General features: G+C 35.2%; 1 protein-coding gene across 1 annotated transcript in view; it reads left to right on the top strand.

Moving 5' to 3' along the window:
* Positions 1-869: 869 nt before the first annotated feature.
* LOC110462486 (asparagine-rich protein-like) overlaps positions 870-22,400 on the top strand; it is a 39,114-nt gene continuing 17,583 nt past the window's right edge. Inside the window, exons 1-3 of the mRNA XM_021516449.1 lie at positions 870-1,042; positions 8,264-8,389; positions 12,945-13,052. Of these exons, the coding sequence (XP_021372124.1) occupies positions 973-1,042; positions 8,264-8,389; positions 12,945-13,052 (304 nt within the window). The 5' untranslated portion in view covers positions 870-972. The remainder of the gene's footprint in view (positions 1,043-8,263; positions 8,390-12,944; positions 13,053-22,400) is intronic.

Below are 22,400 nucleotides of genomic sequence, written 5' to 3'. Positions count from 1 at the left end.
CATGGGAAAGAAGAACCGGAAATCACACCACTGATAGCTAACTGTCGAAACTAAGGCCGCATTGAGAATATGCTGGCTTCGAGAATAAGCCTATGATACATGTACCTTACAAAACCTGAAATTAGCCGCCCATTATTATTGAGATTTTAGTGTATTCGATATTTACATTAATCTGATTAATATTTACTTTTGTATCATTCATCGACAAACTATATCTGATAGAGGTTTCGTTACTTTATATTTCCAGTATTTATTTTGTTTAAAATAAGCACATTGGGTTTCTTGTGATTAAACTCTAAGAGTTAATTATTCGGTGTCCCTGAATGATAGGCGTTCCTTGCATCTCATGTAGCGTCTTTAATGATATATACCGTCAAATGCATAAACGTTGTAGGATCAAGTCGACACACAAGATGCATTGTTTCAGAAAACAAAGTCAGTTTAAAAAATACTTCAAATTGTGACATGTAAAGATTTAACAATGTCCTACATTTGTAATAGGTATACGAAAACAGTAGTGAACAGTATTCTACATGACAACCAGCAACACCATGGGAAGTCAGGTCAGCTCAGAGGGGTCATTAAAATATCACACAAACAACACAACTGTCATAATTTACAAAAAGTATTGGAATGGAACTGACCTTGACCTTAGCTGATAACTTTCTCTTTTATTATACAACCTCGTTTACTAGTATTAAATATGCAGTTAATTCTACATTACCCTATGAGGAGCTGACCAGATAAATGGTCTGGACGACCGCTTATACAGAAACCAGATGATTTAATTAATCGTTATAATTTCGCTTATCATTTGCATATATTCTTCCTAATGAGACCCGCGGATAAAACCGCTTGTCACGATTTGTTTCCATACACTTTAATTAGCAGAGACTCTTGTTAGTATTGCTACTCTAGACGTGTGCACTCAATGCACAATTTCTAAAAGGGATCATATTACTGTAAAAGACTATGTCAGGAATATTATTGACGTTCATAGTCATGGTATTGGGAGGGGTTTTATCTCAGCAATTACCAACAGGTAAGTATGTTATAATCACGTTTACCTTATATATTATAATATATATATATATATATATGTATGTGTAAAACTGTTAGATATCACTGTCATTAACACGTGGTAACCGTGGAAGGGATTTTCTTCACAATATCCAATATTTCTATGGATAATGCATATTGTTCATTTCTGGAATTTCAAAATGTTCACGATCGGCATGACTTGTATTTTTTGGAAACATCAAAGAAGGTAAATAGATGTTTTGTGTTAAGTGATATTTTACATTTGTTTTAAACTGAGTTTTAGATTATTTTTAACAAAATGTGAAATAATCAACCTTTAAATAACTTTTAGCAGCAACACATCACTAATAAAAGAAAGCATATTACTTTAGCAACCTCTGCTCTTTAAGAAAATTCAGAATTCTGTCCGTTGCATAGATACATGCACATTCGCATGGCTTGATTTAATTTACATTGTTACTACAATAGCTGTATACAAACGTATGCGATATTAACATCAAAACCCCATTTGAGCATACGTAGTTGCCACATGTATACATATTCATGTCTCAAACGAATTTTTGCATTTACCTGTATATATTAATTAATGACTGCATATATTTGTGTAAATACCTGTTAGATCAAGCGCAAATACAATACTCTCTAGTAACTCATTATCAGTAATGTCTTGTTCTGTATATGCTGTGCATCAATTAGCTTTCGTGTTATCTATTTATTTATTTGCAGAAATATCGATGTTACTATTGTTCCCGTTTTATTCTGTCCTACTGATATTTTGTATGTGTTCCCTGTTATAATGGATCCTGATATTGATACATAAAATAACGTTTTACACGTTCATCTTATTCATCGCGATCTTCGGGACTTAATGCAAGAATTGGTAAGCGGTTGCGTCAAAGTGAACTACAGTATAAAACAAGTGCTTTAAGTCAGGTGTGGTTCCTCTGATTGATGAATTAAATCTATCTACACTATATAAATTGGTCTTCAAATTAAGCCTATGGCCTTTTAATTAATTTATAAAATTGTATGTAAAAGAGTGTAGTGTTATATTTACGATATTTATTGTGGACTTCAGGTCAAGCCTAGGTCAGTTAATTGATGAGTTATATATTATGTGTAAGGGAATTGTGTTAGAAGTAGATTTTCTGTAATGTATATAAAAAGTACTTAAAGTCAGACCTATTTTTGCGATAGATGTAGAGTTATGGTACATGTATTACTAGTGCTTCTAGTCAATTCTAGCAATATTATTGATGAACTGTATTATATATATTGGGACTGTGTTATGTTTACGGTATATTTGATTGGTACTTTAAATCACACCTCAGGTGTAGTTAATTCTTTTGATAAGTTGTATGTAATGGAATCCTGTAAGATTTAAATGCACGCTATATAACCAGTAATTAATTAAATTCTAAAACGACTGATTTATTGTATTTTATGTGTATTAGGACTGTATTATATAAACAGTTGATAACTAGTATTTTAAGTAAGAGCTAATTCGTTTGATCGATATCGCTGACTGTAATATTTTTTATATGTATCGTATTACCCCTTGCTATTCCTAATTTTGTTGATTTCAACAAAGCTTTATTTTCAAAAGATCTTTTCGGGATGTTTCTATTTATGTAAATATCGATTTTCCATCAATACAATAAGGTAATTGAGAGCTTCATTTTCCATCCGTCGCTTTGGTGTTACAGATTCACGTATTATGAATGTAAGACAAGCATTAAACTGCACATATAAAAGTTTTGAAAAAAATAATTAATAAAGTATGTCAAATATAAATAACACTACATTGTACATCTGTTTTTGTTCTTATAGGACTCAGTGGTATTGCTAGGGGTCAAAAAGTTGGTGTTCTTTACTTAGGGGACACGGAATAAATAAAGGGTTGCATGCACCTTCCCTGGGAAGACCCCAAACTACACAAACACTCTCATTAATCACCACGAGGATTATGAACTGTGAAACAGTAGGTCCATTCTTCTTTTAACAAGGATCTACATGCAAAGGGCATGTTGAGACATATTCGTGTCATGTCGTTAAGTGACAGAAGAAATTAAAGACGTAGACATTATATAACGCCCCATCTCCACATTAATTCTAAACCGTCACGTTAGTTACATTTTTTTTTAAAACAACAACATTTTCTAACGGTTTAACAAATCTCTTTTTGTTACTTTGGTAATTTTTATCTAGTAAACCTGTTTCTACTGTAATTAGAGTCGGTGAGAGAAATTAATAACAGGAGAGACATATGGTACATTTATATACAATGTTAATAGGAACTTACATGAGAAATTAAACGCCTGCGTGTAATATAAAACCAATTGCACGGTATACAGGGATGTATTAAATAGGCTTTTCTGCACACAATATATGCATTCTTTCATCAGAGGATTTAATGATAAAGCACTGGCTGGTTAATCTGTTTTAGTTGAGACTTGGATGGTATTATGCATATTTATACTAATCTACAATTCCAACTAATTTACTGCATCAATTATTGTAATATATAAGCATAAATATAAATGCACATATCGTGTACATGACTTCTTAAGAATTTTCAAATTATTTTTATGAATTTTGTCCATTTTTGTATGTGTACGACACTGTTAAGTAAGTTCTAGGTACTATTCAATGGCGATATTGGCAATATTAAGCTCAGCCCTTTACATCATTTCAGTTACCTTTTGTTGTGGTTGAGTATTTTTAAACATGTCTTTTGTTGTTTTTAAACCTTATTTTACATCATATTGTCAATTTCGTTGAGGAAACCTACAATTCAAGATTAACTGGCAAAAACAGGATCATACCAGAGAGAACCCCTCGGGATACATTTTTTTTTAAACCTTATGTAAAAGTGCCTTATGTTTGTTTCATTGAAGATATGTGATATGTGTAAGTAAACCAAATAGAAAGTTTGACTGTCCATGTTTATAACCAAAATTGAGAAAAGGTAAAAAGAAATTACAATTATATAATTACCGACCAAAGAAGGGAGGACACTTAATAAGCTCCGATACGACACGTTTTTTCTTGAAAATATATGTAGCACGGATGGAAAAGCACTTGTTGCACCACATGTTGTTCCCATACAAGGGCGCAAGACAGTCAACACATGCACGTTGGTCAAGTTTCGTATCATGGACGATTCCAAAGTTCATAGTTCGCAATAAGATCAAAATAAGACCTGACAACATTAAAGACGTAACAAATTGCATTGTTGTAAAATATCGTTGTGATGTCGAGTTAGACGTCAAAACAACCTGACGAGGCACGTGTACACTGTAGTAGGGCATTATTCATCAAAACATTGACCATGATAGGTGTTAAAACACTCCGGCTGTAACGGACAGACACACATGGTTTGTTACCTATTTAATTCTGACGGTTTTACTGCTGACGGAATGTCATCAAAGGGATAGCTTAACATGTCTATGATAGGTTTTCAGCATATTTCACTGTAAAATTACGGACGTGGTTATCTGCGGTCGCCTTGATTAGGCCAAAAACCACTTGTTTACGATTGTCGAAGTGTCATTAGGTACAAGACGTGGGTACGGATGTAATTGTGGTTTGGACGAGTGATTAAGACATACCTTTAATTCAGATTTGGCTGTGCAGATTACAGTACTACAACGCTGGGGATTTCTGTACTAGACTTTTACATGGTTCACTTGTGTTAGGAATTAAGTCTGTTACCACAATATCGTCTAAATATCTCACCGGCGACATCGCACAAACATACCAAACGCCTTAAACGGTTCATTCATTGTAAAGATATCAAAAACAACTGGGGGAAATCTTGCCCAATTTTCATCGTTATATGATCCCAATCTTTAAGTCTCCATTTACCGACTAAAAAAGAAACTGCCATTTGCTGTACCAAGTGCACTATATGTCTCATAAGATTTTTAAATATTTGTCGCCCTGGCACCATCAAAAAATATTGTTTTAGATAAACATTTCGTATCACCTGTGATTTGATAAATGGCTGTCTCCGTGGAAACCATATAATAAGGACACGATAGCGCTTTATGTGGAAAAAGCATGTATTTCTAATCGACAGAATGCTGTCTATTGCTGCCTTAATTTTAATGGAAAAAGTTCAACCGTCATTTTACTACAAGTATAAATGCCATGTACTTTCAGATATTTCAATGGTTTTTCTAACTTTATTTTTAACTATTTATACGATACTTTTATTTGGACTGTCCTTGTTAATTTACTTTAATGAAAACTCATGAGAGATTCAGAAACTCTTAGAATATGCATGTATTATAAAACTGGTACTGATCCTAATACATCTGTTCAGTAACTGTTAATCGACCGATTGTCGAATTCTTAGCAACCTTTTCCTTAATAAGTTAAACAAGACTATTGTGTCTAAATAACATGCTTATTTCAGTACATAACATGTACAGTAGTCGTGCTTTATCCAATGGCAACCTTTTCTCTGATTAACATCAAATTTTATTAAGAGATTTGGCTAAACTATAGTAATCTCTATCGTGATTTGATAAAACACATGTTTTACTGCAGAGAGTTGATTACTTAGCAATTAAGTGTTTCAGATGTCCCGACCTACCCTAGATTTTCTTACCGATCCTAGAGATTGTATCACCTACTTGTATTGAAAATGAATAAGCAAAGCAAAGTTCACAGCCATTTATTCAAATACATTTTCTACCTGTTCTGGGAGTTTGACTCTTTTCTTGACAAATTAATAGCCATTGTTATGTGTGGAAATGCATTATAAAATTTGCTGTAAAGCAAAATGTTGATCCATAAAAATTAAAAAAAAAAAAAAATTAAATGATATGCCCACCAACGTACCGTATTTTTTCATACATGTTACCTGAAACACACATATTATCTGTTTGGCCTAATATTCCCTAAGGTTCGTTAAACAAAGTTTCATTGTGTATTGAATATATAAATGGTTTAATAAAATCCTGTTAAATGTATCAGATTTATGCAATGCAAATTACCTTTTTTTATAAGATTTCTTTTAGATATATTTCACACAATATAAAGGCATGCTTATGGAGATATCATACCTTCGTTTTAAAGCGAAACTCGTATAAAGATGAACGTGACCCACACACATGGGTGACTGTACCTTCAACATTCAGAAATAAATTCAGTTAGCCAAAAATGAATTAATCAAGCTGTTCCGTTAGATAATATTTCGTGTACTGTATATACTAATATTGTGTTTTCCTGAAAATCAAGAATACTACAATGTTTTACACTTGTTCTACACGTTTGTATGCTGGGCTGAGAAACAATTTTTAATTCCCTCAGAGCATCTTCTCTCGGAATTCCAGGGTTTGGAAACCCTAGATTCACACCACATACACCGTATAAGCCTCAAACAGCAGGCTTCTTTTTCATCAACTTTTTTAAACTCAGTTAGTTTTGATTTCTTCTCCATAATAATGTATGTACAGTAAATATTAGTGTATTTAATGTAAACAAATATTACAATTTTCCCCGACTTTGGTTCTACACATGAGGAACATAACACGCCCACCTGTGATGGTACCTATACACTTCTGTAATAGATACAGTAGGCAAACATTATTACACTCCACCATACAGCTATTTCGTCCTTCTAGGCCTCATCTGCCAAATTCGTCAAAACTCCTAATAAAACATCAGGGGAGGTCCATATATCTTGTTGTGCATACATACAAAATTACGGCCTATATATAATTTTTAAATTACACATTATCTTTTTCAATGATATCCTATGTGATAAATGTTCCGACAAGTAAAAGAAATATATTCGTGAAATAGATTTAATCACCCACTTTCGTTGGTAAATGGACATTTTGTTCACCCGCTCTCCTAAGTGCTACACATTCGTAATTACAACATGGTCTACTTATTGTGATATATAACATCTATTTAAAGTTATTTATCAGCATAATTGTTGACGTTGCTAATTGTTCTTTATCGACCGTGACAGGCATTAAAACCAATAATAATCTATTTACCTTTTTGTACATCTCTACTGAAAGAGTCTCTACCTCCTTCTACGACAGTTTGTTTGTTTGATTTTGTTTAACGTCCTATTAACAGCTAAGGTCATTTAAGGACGGCCTCCCCTGTGTGCAAGATGCATGCGTGTAGTGTATGTGTGTGTATTTTGGGAGGCTGCGATATGTTCGTGTTTGTCTCCTTGTGATAGCGCGGAACTGATTCTCTACCTCCTTCTACGACAGACCTCTTTGTAAAACGTTTTAGTTATGCCTTTGTTCAAAGTCATATTGATGGGAGTAATGGAAACCCTGCATTTTTGTAGATGTTTATATATATATATATATTACAGGGGTATTGGTGTCGTTTCTATGTTACACTTTATAAGACCTATTGATATCGGTCGTCTGTAGATATAATTTGTTTTGAGTTATTGATGTTATTTGCTTGTAGGTGCGTTTTAAATTAGATATGATTGATTGATTGATTGATTGGTTTTACGTCCACTTCACTACCGAGTAGTTCGGTTATCCAGCAGACAGTTATTTAGAAACTGCACCCACAGCTATTTATGTCGTTTGTGTGTCTAAAAGTGTCTTTTATTTACTTTTCATAGAAGTATTGATGTCACTTGTTTTCGTTTTATTATTTAGAAAATATACGAATGTTACATTGTATCTGTTTGTACAATGAATATAGGTATTTCCATGATTTATACATGATGTGTTCTTGAGATATTTTACACAGAGATTTCTCCAAGTATTTTACAATTAACCAACAAGCATTGGTGGTAAATTATCTTAGCGGAATATTTTTATAATGGATTTTCAGGATTCATCATCAATTACTTCAATTCGTTTAACCTAGGAGCCAGGATACCGAAAAACGCAGGTGTTCAGGATTTAATAAAGCACTGTCCCTATGAATATTCGAAAACATATAGAGCATGTTGATGAATACATTTTTATACAGTTTATATGTAGCTTAAAAGATAACAAATACTATTGAAACATACAAAAAATGTGAGAATGGAATTCCCATATTAGCTCGACACAGCTGTATGATGCTGTGCAATACATTTTTGACATACTATTTCCAAAATTTGAAATGTGCAATGAACTGTTTGTGTTACATTTATTTACTTTAGCGGAAATGAACAGCATTTGTTCAGAGTAAGGATGTCTAATCATATTTACAGTACATGTATGTGTTTTGGCTATTTCAGATTTTGACTTCCTGTGTTCTATGTCTTCTCCCTGTAAGAACGGCGCCACGTGCTCCCTGAATGCCGGACAGATAACCTGTCTATGTACTAACCAGTTCACAGGAGCGATTTGTGATCAGGAATTAGGTAAGATTCTATTTTGTCCAGGCATAATGTCACGGTAGCAGTATTTTGGTTGCTTACAAAGCGATACAAAAGGGGTGGCAGTGCAGTTGAGCCAACAGCGTCTTAGCGGGGAAAATGTGAAGTTTTCATGGGAGGTTGATGCAACAGCCATGACAAGATTATCAATCGAACAAATTGACATACATCTTCTTCTTATTATTCTAAACGTTCACAGATATTTGAAAACATAAAATGACGAGTTTAAAATTGGATCAATAACAAAGAGAAACATCTTAAATTGGGTTTATAGCAATGGTATGTCTAACTGGACATGCACGGTCCAGCTGTTGATGTATATTCTCAATAATAATCTTTATTTACTTAACAACAATTGCGAAACACGTTCTACCAACTTATATTTATCACTCTTGTTGGCCCGGATGGTAGCGCGCTGTGGGTCTTAATGTGCTAGAAAACCCGGAGAAACCCCATGTGATCAAGAATGTGATCACTTACCTTTTTACGTCCGATCGTGAAGTCGACCTCCGACTGCCTTGATGAAAGGCGAGTACACTTTCCACTGCACCACCCGGCCACCCAGATATAAATAGCGTGGAAGCATTGCACAAGATTTCGTTTGGATTCTTAATGAATCGTAGTTGATGTTAAATAACAAAACAATCCTGGATCACTATCTCTGAAAAAAATAAAAATACGCTCTTTATTTATTTAAAGAAGGCTTGATGTTATATTTTTAAAACGAGTGCATTTCATAGTTGATTTTAAAAACAGAAGATAACATTGATAAAATTGATAAAAAATATCTTAACAATTGTAATTTTATGTTCAATGGTTTGTTTGTTTGTTTGATTTTGTTTAACGTCCTATTAACAGCTAAGGTCATTTAAGGACGGCCTCCCCTGTGTGCAAGATGCATGCGTGTAGTGTATGTGTGTGTATTTTGGGAGGCTGCGATATGTTCGTGTTCAATGGAGCCGGTCCATATATCTGAGGGGTCATACACGTACCTCCCTATGGATCCTTCATTTCAAGTTAACATAGCGGCATTGTTTCAAAGAATAAATCGATTTTAGTCAACTGAAGAAGAAAAAAAAAAAAAAAGAGTGTTTTATCTATCAATAACATATGCATGAGCGAGTTTTCAGGACTTGTACGGCTGAAATTTCCCTTTGATGAATATATTACAAAAACATAGCCCCGGGCTCTTGCGTGTCCTCGATTAAGTGTGCTGTTCCTTAATATTGCTATAGTCTCATGATAAATACAAGAAATCCCGTTCCTGTTCCTTCAACATTGGCCTTTCTCAACTGCGTTTGAATGTCAGACATACTATTATACAACTTGCCGTTTTTTACAAAATCACATTCCCGTGTTTCTATTATCAACAATGCTTTAACAATTGTCCCTAAAAACATACGACCATCCGTACCACTAGAACGGTTAGAGAACATTCACAGTCAGCTTTTAGACAAACCGTCGTCATCATGTCTCTGAATTGTCTAAAGGTGTCATCAAAACGTATCAGAACGTTGATATTTTGGGAAGACCATGTAAGGTACAGAATTTGATGATCAGGAACTAAGAAAGAAAAAATATATGCATAAACTGTTAGGTTTTTTTAAATGACATAAACAGGTAAAATAACGTAAGGATATTTTAAACGACTCGTATCCTCCAATCTTTTCAAGTTTTCAATCTTTTCGACGGTACAATTGTTCGTTATTTTTCCCCAAGTAGCTATTAGAGTTATTGCCCTTAGAACACTAAGCGTTAGTTGACTCTCTGTCTAGGCCTTTGAACATTACAGAGGAGCGTTGCCCGATTTCAAAGCCAAAAGGTTTTACCGTTACGCAACCGCGAGATTCTTTTATGTACATCAAATGATCAAACTAGTCAAGGTGCACACTGAGCCTTCGATTTTGCTATGACATATCTCAGTGGTGTAGAGAGCGAAAGTGAGCATAACTCCTGGGTATCAAGGATGCCGATAACCTAAACCAAATAGAAAGTTAATCCTTGAATAATAAAAAATAAAATAAAATGAAGTGGGGTTTTTTTTTGGGGGGGGGGGGGTTCCAAAAGTTTTTTCGATACATAAAAAAAAAAAAAAAACGCCCCCCCAATCACATAAATTGTGATGTCATTACCTCCATCATCATCATCATCATCATCATCATCATGTCAGCATCATCATCATCATCATCATCATCATCATCATCATCCAACCAATCGATCAATAATTCCTCATCAGCCAATATAATGTATCAGTCATTATCATTATAACGATAACATTCATCAAGGTGTGATGAATAGAATTTATATAAAATCAAAGTACATGCAACATTTTTTTCAGTTGCATCACAACATTAAACACCTGTGTAGTTTTACATTAACACATTATCTTTCTGCTCTACACCCGCCATCCGTACACAATCGCCCTAACTCACACCCACTCTTACAAACACAAACATATACAAGCAAGGATTCGTAGAAATGCAAAAAATGAAAAGCTACTTAAGACTGTAGACAAGAGAAAGTTTTTATGAAACAAGTTATTTCAACTCATATTAATCACTCTTGTTGGCACAGATACCAGCGAGCGGGTGTTCTTAATGTGGGAGGAAATCGGAGTACCGTACCCGGAGATAACTTACGTTTTCCTGTGATAATCTGTCGGCTAAGCCTTCTTACTGATTATTAGATTGACAGTTCTTGTTGAGTCTCCCTAGCTTGCCTCAAAGAAAATCTCCTTCTTCCGGTTCTCTTGATCCTGATTATGACCTTGTAGTTTTTCATGACACCTTTAACCAGCTTTCAAGCCTCATCCAAGGACTTACGGTCCTTGTTTGTTGTTGCATTTTTGTCAGTACAACTCATGAGAAAATAATCGACTGCCACTATCTATATATCGTTTTGTGGACAGTTTTTAGTTGGGAAAACCATCTGTTCTACTAATGTGAGCCAGCATTCGTAAAATATTCAAGTTTGACTATATACGCAAACAATGTACGTATTAAACGTGTCGCAACGTTTCAAGACCGACTGGTCCCTTTGTCAAGGGACACGTTTAATACGTACATTGTTTGCGTAAATAGTAAAACGTTGATATTACATGCTTCCAATGATATCATCAGCACTAGTGAAGTCTAGGTCCTCTATATACTCCTTATCCGTAACAAGGCAAACATAATACACCACCTAAATAGCAAATAGCTGCTCGCACAATAGCACGTACGGAGTCGGCATTTATTCATAATATAATAGGAATATAATAAATATGCATTTACAAAAACTACTCTGACACACAAACAATCCTCCCACATACACCCTCGCATAGTTCATCGCCCTACAAATGTAAAACCAAGCGCGCCCCAAAACCTGAAAACCTTATTAGGCGCGACAGGAGGTGTACCAGCCCGACACAGTTTTATTCACAAAATTGATGCTGGGATTTCTAACAAATGACGATACCCACACATACATTCTGCTACAAATTTATTCCAAACTGTACTGTGCCGTGCGAGGTGCGAAGCTAGAATGAACATACACGTACCCGTAAACTACCCTTAGCATGTGCCTCAATCTGATTAGCCAAAACCTCTGCACGAGACAGGCAACTGCCCACATATACTCCGTGTATACAGGACAAATATTTCCCGCTATTCTCCGAAACGAGGGAAAATAATATTACTAACAAGACAAGCTATCTGAGGTAGAGTTATCGCCCTTTCTATACTCCGTGTTTTTCACCCAGCTAAATACGTATACTACAAATCAGAAACATAGAAAAGAATATACGATATTGTGAAATAGGTACCAAATCAGCTCAACCAATTCAGATAAACGCCTCATATAAATCTTTATTTTATTTTCAAAACAAAAGGCCAAAGGGCCTTTATAGCTTCACTGTTGTTTTTTGTTGTCGTTTTTTTGAAAATATTGATCACGAGCCCGGCGTCCTACCACTATAGATGATCTTGGTTTGGATTGTTTGTGTTTTACGTCCTATTAACTGCTATGGTCATTTAAGGACGTGCTAGGTTTTGGTGGTGGAGAAAGGCCGGAGTTCCCGGAGAAAATCCAACGACCAGCAGCCATTATCTGGCAACTGTCCCATGTAGGTCTCGAACCCGCGACCCAGCGTTGGAGGGCTAGTGGTAGCAGAATGTCAGACGCCTTAACCACCCGGCCACCGCGGCCCCAGAAACAGTGATCTAAGCGTAAAATACAAGGGAGTTGAATTAGGATTTGAACCCTGGACCTGAGATCATCTACCTTGTCCATGGCCCTGTCGCGTTACCACTGCATTCAAAATGAAATGGAAGGAATAGGGCTGTTTTTACCAAACAATAAAATGGAATTCCCTAGTGGTAAAGATATTTCTAGTTATTAATGAAGATTTGTCAGGTAACTTCTCAACATGTCTTGTTTATGGTATTCCAAACTGTGATTTTAACCATTTTACTTTAAAAATATTTTATAGGCTTTGATGACTTGTTGAATCGCACTATGTAACTCCTATTTTACTGTATGTCCTTTGTTTTTTTGTGTCCAGATCCTTGTCTACCGAACCCCTGTCAGAATGGCGGCACGTGCATGAGGTTAGGGATGTCTGTGTCGTGTTACTGTCCCGCGGAATTCACCGGTCCTAATTGTACCGCAGGTAGGTATCAAATATCATACTTAGCCTCTTGTTTCCATACTGTTTTGGTTCGTTTTAACGAAAGATCACAGAGAAGCCTGCCATTTCTGCACAAACAGTAGGAAAGATGATATCACGTTAGTAAAAATATACATATCGTCTCTTACCCCTAGAATTTGTCGCAGTGGCTATTTCATCGCCTCAGGAAACTGAAAATATCTAGGTTGATAATTGTTCGTTGAAGACTATATAGGAGCTACACCCGATGTTATCGTCCCGATGCCGTGCCATTTCCTGTTTTTTCCTAAAGGACGTCAGGCTGGTGTATTTGTATTATCTGCAAGGTGTCGCTTCAAGAGCCTTTGTATTTTATTACATTTTAGGGATACAGTATCAAAAGTGGAACACTTCGATTCAAAGGATGTCATATCAGAGATGTGTTGCACAGTGTAATGTTTCAAACCCTTGAACGGCTATGAACTATAAGTTACAGTTTAATATTTCCAATTCTCGATTGCTTATAAACAGCACGTTACATTTCAGAAACTTGTTCCACAGTATAACGTTTTAAAGCATTGCATGGCTATAAACAACGCGTTACATAGGAGAATATTTTTCTACAGTATTATCTTTTAGATTCTCGATTGATTATAATTAGCGCGTTACATATAAGATGCTTTTTCCGCAGTATAACGTTTTAAAGCATTGAATGGATATAAACAGCGCGTTACATATAAGAAGCTTTTTCCACAGTATAACGTTTTAAAGCATTGAATGGATATAAACAGCGCGTTACATATCAGATGCTTTTTCGGCAGTATAACTTTTAAAGCATTGAATGGATATAAACAGCGCGTTACATATCAGAAGCTTTTTCCACAGTATAATGTTTTAAAGCCTTGCATGGTCATGAATACTGCGATATATATGAGAAGATTGTTCTACAGTATAAAGAATACGTGAAGTATCAATAGCTTACTCTTTTGCATAACGTTTCAAGAACAACGATTGGATTGGTAATGAGCGAGTACCATTCCAGATGATTGTTCCACAGCTTAACTTTTCAATCATCGCTTCGTTATGAACAACGCGCTAAATATCGTGCACTTGTTCTGCACTTTATCATTTCTCGACTGGTTAGAAACTAATCAAGTTACATATCAAAGCTTGATCCAAAGTTTAACATTTAAAATACTCTACTGCTTTTAAGATGTGTAATGATTATCGAAAGTTTACTCTACGTGTATTTTAAAACATTTCAAACCCTCGATTTGTTATAAACAACCCGTTAGATATCAGAAGCTTCCTCTACATTTTAACATGTCTGAACCCGACTGGTAATGAACAACGCGTTACACCTCAGACGTTTGTTTTACAGTTAAACTGCTTAAACCATCGTCTCGTTGTAAACATGGCGTTAAATGTCAGAAGCCTGTCGTATAGTTTAATATTGACAACCCTTGACTTGCTATAAACAATGCGTTACATATCAGATACTTGTTCAACTGTTTCATGTTTCATACCCTTGACTGGTTATAAACAATACGTTACATATCAGATACTTGTTCAGCTGTTTCATGTTTCATACCATTGACTGGTTATAAAATATGCGTTACATATCAGATACTTGTTCAGCTGTTTCATGTTTCATACCCTTGACTGGCTATACACAATGCGTTACATATCAGATACTTGTACAACTGTTTCATGTTTCATACCCTTGACTTGCTATACACAATGCGTTACATATCAGATTCTTGTTCAACTGTTTCATGTTTCATACCCTTTACTGGTTATAAACAATACGTTACATATCAGATACTTGTTCAACTGTTTCATGTTCCATACCCTTGACTGGTTATAAACACTGCGTTACATATCAGATACTTGTTCAACTGTTTCATGTTTCATACCCTTCACTGGTTATAAACAATACGTTACATATCAGATACTTGTTCAACTGTTTCATGTTTCATACCCTTGACTTGCTATAAACAATGCGTTAAATATCAGATACTTGTTCAACTGTTTCATGTTTCATACCCTTGACTGGTTATAAACAATGCGTTACATATCAGATACTTGTTCAACTGTTTCATGTTTCATACCCTTGACTGGTTATAAACAATGCGTTACATATCAGATACTTGTTCAACTGTTTCATGTTCCATACCCTTGACTGGTTATAAACAATGCGTTACATATCAGATACTTGTTCAACTGTTTCATGTTCCATACCCTTGACTGGTTATAAACAATGCGTTACATATCAGATAATTGTTCTACAGATTTCCAACCGTTGTTTAGTTATGAACAGTGCATTCCATATAAGGTGCTACATGTAGGTCTAGAGTCTAGCATTTCCAAAAGTCGCTTCATAAAAAAACGACGCAGCTTTGCAGATCAAGAGATTTATCTTTGCAACGGTACACAAATGTGTTTCGTTATTTACAGTATAAAATATTAACTTTATTTTTATTACAACAATTTAAAACAAGTCATTCCTACTTTAATTAATCACAGTTGTTGGCCTGGATTAAGGTCTTAGAGTCAAAGGAAAGCAGAGCAACAAAAGAAAAAAATACCGGATTATGATCCTGCTTAAAGGTCAGAGACAACCTGGGGGACTGAGAGTCTCCAGCAGAAATAAGTTCATAAGAAGATGTTACATACACATGTAGTTTTGATGGAGGTTTCGACAGGTTTGGTATACCACCTGCTTGTACATGACATTAATGTCAGAAAGGTGTTCTGGAAAACAATCCATATACATCGCTATTTATGTAATCATAGCTATCTTGTTTCCATGGATACATAGATAAATCCTTGACACAGTTTGGAGACAAAACATGTCAGGGGCTCCACTGAGGACTACCTAGAAATTGTGGAAAACTACCACTTTCTCTTAAATGATTTTAGATATCCTGATATGGTCAAAACTTTAATATTTTGTTTGTTTGTTTGATTTTGTTTAACGTCCTATTAACAGCTAAGGTCATTTAAGGACGGCCTCCCCTGTGTGCAAGATGCATGCGTGTAGTGTATGTGTGTGTATTTTGGGAGGCTGCGATATGTTCGTGTTTGTCTCCTTGTGATAGCGCGGAACTGATGCCGACTTTATAGTGCTACCTCACTGAAACATACTGCCGAAGACACCCAGCAGGACGCCCCACCCGGTCACATTATACTGACAACGGGCGAACCAGTCGTCCCACTCCTAATTTGCTGAGCGTTAAGCAGGAGTAGAAACTACCATTTTTAAAGACTTTGGTATGTCTCGGCCAGGGGACAGAACCCAAAGCCTTCCTCACAGGGGCGAACGCTCAACAAATGGCCAAAAGTGAGGCATTGTCAAGGGAGACATTAGGAAGAAGAAAGTTATTTAGAAAGGAGAGAAGAGATAAGGTCCCAAATTTAGTCGCCTCTTACGATCATGCAATTGGGGGCAGCAGGTACAATTCTTACGCCCTACCTGCAGGGCAGAAAAAAAATATGAATTGATGATACGAACTTTTTCAACATTAGTCTTTCAGTCTCTCTTTTTTATCTTACATATTCTTTAACTCTGATTTGCAATGTTTCTAGTTGGATTCCTTCAAAATTATAAACGGAATGAAAATCATTTTGTGAAAATACTTATGTAATGGTTGGGATTAAATTAATGAGAAAAATGTCGCATTTATCGAAGGGTACGAAGCGTTCCTACTCTTCCATTAAAAAAATTAAAGATTTTTAGATTGAATGCTGAGTGTTTCGTTGACCCAGATGAACATATTTTTGTTGGAACATGCCTGTTGATGTACTACGTTCAAGAATCTGCCAAGAAAACGTCCATACAATTACAGGAGGCTGTTGTGTTTAACAGTGTTTTATGAACGGAATAGAAGGACACAATATGTTTATTATTTCGTTTTCAAGACACCTGACGTTTGTTTTCCTATACAGAGTTTTTTTAATGCTCAAAATCACACATCCGGCAAATCTTGGCATTAGCTTGATTACAAAGATACGCTTAAAATAAACGCTATTTTAGCGAATACCTTGTATATTTCAAAACAAATCATAAACGAAACTAAGAGGCGGGTGAAGAGCTTGACCCTTTTCACTTGAAAAAAAAGGTGTGTTAAGTTTTTAACCCTTTCCATTTGACACTGAGAGGCGTGGTTAGCTTTTTACACTTTCCATTTGACACTGAGAGGCGTATTAAGATGTTTACATTTTCAATTTGAAACTTAGAGGCGTGTTAAGATTTTGATCCTTTCCATTTAAAACTGAGAGGCGTGTTAAGATTTTGACCATTTCCATTTAAAACTGAGAAGCGATTGAAGATTTCGACCCTTTCCACTTAAAACTTGGAGGCGAGTGTAGATTTTGACCCGTTCCACTTGAAACTTAGAGGCGTATTAAGGTTTGTTTCTTTTGGTGTACAAAGGTGGAGTGCATTTAAACAAGAGGCCCCGAGGACCTGCAATGTTCAAAAATCAGGTTGGAAGGTGTTTTATTGAGACCACTTCAAAGATCATGTTCACTTTGAAACTTTGTATGGAATTATCTGAGTAACAAGTCATTGGTGCATGATAGAAATGGTAACAGATGTAATATCTGTCCTGTAACAGTGTATGTTGTATCATATATTAAATTTCAAAATTTGTAATTTCATCATTGTCTGGTTGGTCTTTATAAAATGAATTGCAACCTAGGAAGATATGTAATTTGAAATTAAATTTATTTTGGATTTAATCATAATCAGTTCATCACCAAATCATGTTAAGTTAATCAATTTATTGTCGGAAAACTAGAGCTAGTCATAATTACTGTGGTACATGTAATCATTTTATACACTAAAATTTATCAAATTAGATGGCACAGATACATATTTACTGACATATAATCTTCAACATAATTAAAATGCTTTTAGTCACTAATTTTTTCAACATTAATGTCAATATCTTTATTTAACATGCCTAGCACATTTTCATACTAAAGTTGTTAGGGTGTGGTCTAGGTCTTCTCAACACTATTCAAAATGCAAATAGACAGAAAACCATTCTCCATGTGTTGAGCTTATTAAGTTTCGTCTAGGTGGCCAACTATTTCAGCATGCGGATTACGTAACATTCGGTTCTTAACTTTAGTTAGAATAAACCATATTTTATTTCGTAAATTTGCAATTACAATATACATAATAGTATTTGCCAATGTACAAAACGTTAACCTATGTAAATGTCACTGATGTCTTAACGGATATATTACAGTGGAAAATATATGCTGTGTACTACTACAAAGATGCTACGAAAATACCAATAGCATATGGCACAACTGATATGGGGAAAACTTTAACTTTAGTTATATGGTACCTACAATGTATATATATTTCTGACAAATTCTAAGGTGATAGAAAACAAAAGTCCCATCATCGTGTTGTTTGTTCTTGTGACAATAAATCGGCGTTATCAGACACAGTAAAAATAACTATGATATTCGCAAAATGACGCTGGCCAATCCGTCGTCCGACACATGTGCCAAGGAACACAATCGGAACACAGGGGTTCGTTACAAATGTCTGAAATACACATATGCTATTACTGACTGGGTCACAGGACACATAAACTGTGACCCATATCAGTATATCATATGTGTATTTCAGACATTTGTAACGAACCCCTGTGATCGGAAAGCACACCAGAGATTTGATGCCAAATTTACCGCTATACGCCTGCTGCATATTGTCGATTTTCTACCCGACTTTGACGTCTAGAATTTAAGGGTTCATAATCAACTCCCTGAGTATTTTCGTAAATAAGCGGACGATATACGCGTGCAATACACATGTATTTAAACAAGCATATTCGTTCACTCACTTCCAATTAAATCATCACACCAGTTTCCCCGTAATTTTGTAACAAAATTTACTTCTTTCGCGAAAGATTCCCTGCGAGGCCGCTTAGTTCGCGAGAAATACGTTCTTAGTTGAGAACGTTCAAAAATATTTGATAACGTGTTTGAGAAAGCCAATTTTGAGAACTTCTCAGCTAAGCACGTACTTAGTCTGAGAATTGAGAATTGAGAACTAAGAATTAAGAAGTTTGGTGCAAGTGGGGCCTGGATATTTCAGCAATCATGAATAGATATTCTAATGTATTGTAATGTTACAAATATTAACCGATTTTAGGCCTCAGCACCGAGGGGGAGGGCAATATCCTTACTGTATGTAACACTTGATTGCTTATTTTTAAGAATGCATCCCATCACATTTTGTTGAAAACGTAGTATCAACTGTGGAAGAAGACCTATCAATGCTTTAATGCTTTTTGGGCTTCAGTATTCCTTAAGAACAATTGATTTCATAGTCAAAATGTCATTTCATGTTGGGGGTTTTCTTAACATTTTCTTCAGGTTGGTTATTTTTTACACAACCAATAACATTTTCTATGTGGCGTTTCGATGACTAGTACGGTATGTACACTGTCATCTTCATCAGACAGACGATCAGTAAATCGTATGCACGCAGAGGTGTAAATTGTGTACGAGTTGTCCACAAAATCGATGTCGATTCGGCTACGCTGTAAGCGTATGTAAAATAGTTGTTATATATGTTCCGAAATGACTCGATTCAGGTACGCCTTGATGAATTTTTCGATTTTGTGGACAACTCGCAATATTTTACACCTTTTAGTGCATACGATTCACTGGTCATTTGCACTCTGATCGAGACGACAATTTGCAGATAATAATATACGAGTCACCGATTAAATTTTTCTTGTGAATATATTGACATTTTAACCAACTAATGATTTTTACTTTTTTTCTTCATTTTAACAAATGAAATATCTCATCCTGGCACTTTTGCCTGTTTGAATGTGGAAGGCCTTGAAATTAGGATGCAGAAGGCCAGAGAATGTCACAGAAATAAAAAAAAAATAAAAAAATTGAAGTGTTTTTGTTTTATAGTCATAAAACATCGAACATTTTTTTAAAATAAATCAACCACATGCTTTGTTATATCCATGTGCTGGCATGGTTACCTAAACAGCGTGTATGTATATACACCTGGTCATTTTTAGACCATTTTGATTGACAGGTTGAAATCTATCAGTTGTAGCTTGGTCAATGATTTATCATACTGAAAATTATCATGCATGATATGGGCTGACTTTCATGTCATTTTGACATATTTCTAGTTTTAATAAGTCTTTATGCCGTTGAGAGAAGCTTTAACTACATACAGGGCAAATAAAAGCGGAGACAATGACCAAAGTGGCTCCAAGGGGAAATCATAGCAGTGTGATCAGGTCTGTTTCTCTTGTTTAGCAATTGCTGTAGCATTTATGAATACAATGTACGTATATTATAAGAAACAAAATGACATATTTTACCTCTTTGACCTTGAAAGTAGGTCAATGTAATTCATGTGTTGAAACTGTATAGCACCCAAACCAAGGTACCTGCTTGCTAATATCACGACTTTAGACCCAAATAGAATTTAAGAAGAAATGTTATTACTTTTTTGGCCATGTGACCCTCTCCATAGCTCGTAATTAATTTTCATCCGAAACACATTATGTAAGATGATGCTGGTTTACATAACAACAGTATAAGAACTCCAGACGTTATAGTAATTTAGATATGGTTTACATAACAACAGTATAAGAACTCCAGACGTTATAGTAATTTAGATAATGTTGCCTGACGATATTCACATTTTGACATCTACGGCAATTTAAAAGAACTTTAAGGTAAATTCAATCAGGTAAACTACACCATTGGTACCTAGTAGCCAAATGCGAATTATAGCTCATAAATCTTGTTTAAAGGAGGCAAGGTAGTCTAGTACATGTAATAGGACGTCGAGTCGGTTATCGAAGGTTTGCGGGCTTTGAGACGAGCTACAAACTAGGTTGTGATAAAACGTTATATAAGAACCTCGAATTATTATTATATTATTATTAGTGTTCGTTTGTCTTGTAAAAAGCAGGTATGCTAGGTGCGTGCCCTGAATTTTTGTGCTCTATAATAGCAACAATGGCTGTCTGTCAGTCCGTTTATCGTTTCCTCAAACAAATCTGATAAAATATTCATTATAAGAATAGTTTTAGCAAGTACAATGTGCAGAGCCTGTCTGAGTTTGAATACGAACGAACTCCCGTTTAGACCAATAAGCATCCCACTGTCTGATTGGTCTATTTCGGACTCACGGCAACAACACTTGGGAGACGCGTACTTCCGGTAGGGGCTACATAACGTAGTTAACAGTTAGCTCCCCTGGTATTTTGCAAGGTAGCGCAACACGGTTATTAACATAGGCATTTATATTGATTATATAGTACCATTATTATTATGAACTCATTTAAATGATTGAAAGAATGAATGAATTGATGGAAGAATTTATAAAATGAATGAATGTATAAAAAAGAGCCCTTCTGCATGACGACAATACTATTGTAAGAAAACTAGAACCATGGCCAACCCCGGGAAGTATTCCAAAAACATGTTGTGGGGTAATAACAAAATATCCTTCATAAAAAGGGATTCCTATGGATTGTGTCAATATATTAACTGTACAAAATATTAGTTCTTATTTGAGCAATACTCACCTATATACTATAATAAACAATTTCATTCGTTAAATTTGCAACAATTGGACGAGGATGTAACGTTATTTCTATAAGTTTATGTTTAGATTGCAAAGGAGCTGTTTCTATAATTATATATTGAATATCTATATTTCATATTCACATCGTACTTGAATCAATCTAGCTATTTGTAAAATTATTGTCAATCTCAGTGAATATATTATACGAATTTTGGGAATTGAAAAATAATGTACTTTGAGTATAGCACTATATGATGATATCTCAATATAATTACCGAACTTTGAATTAGGTAGATAACTGTTGTAGCTTATCTTTCTTCCTAAAAAGCAAAAGAAAGGTTGATATGCTAGTTTAAATAGAAACAGTGAGTTTACAGGGCTGGCTATGTTTTACGGTACCGTTGTATAATTACACATTGTGATGCTTTACTTTCAAAATAACTTTTAAACTGAGCAAATCGTATCCAAACAAAACTGATAAGTTCATTATTTTTGTGTATTATAGGAATGTATCTGAAAATGGACAGTCATTTTTGTCATATTATCTTATCCAGACCAGCTACCGTCGTGTCTGTTAACAAGGGAATTCTGTCAAAATATACTTAAAGTGGACGTTTTTGATACTCTCTATGACATCTTGCCCTGCAAACGACATCAGAGGACCTCTTAGGACGCCTCTGTTACCTTCTGTTTCTCTTGTCCTTGCTCATGACTATTCTGGGAATTGACGTGGACTTGATGGCACTGTAGTAGTGACGTGTCTTTGTCATATCAAG

Source organism: Mizuhopecten yessoensis, unplaced genomic scaffold (assembly GCF_002113885.1).
Source record: "Mizuhopecten yessoensis strain PY_sf001 unplaced genomic scaffold, ASM211388v2 scaffold10797, whole genome shotgun sequence".
Classification (NCBI taxonomy): Eukaryota; Metazoa; Mollusca; class Bivalvia; order Pectinida; family Pectinidae; genus Mizuhopecten; species Mizuhopecten yessoensis.
Note: the sequence above shows the minus strand (reverse complement) of the source record. Positions and strands in the feature narration are given on the sequence as shown.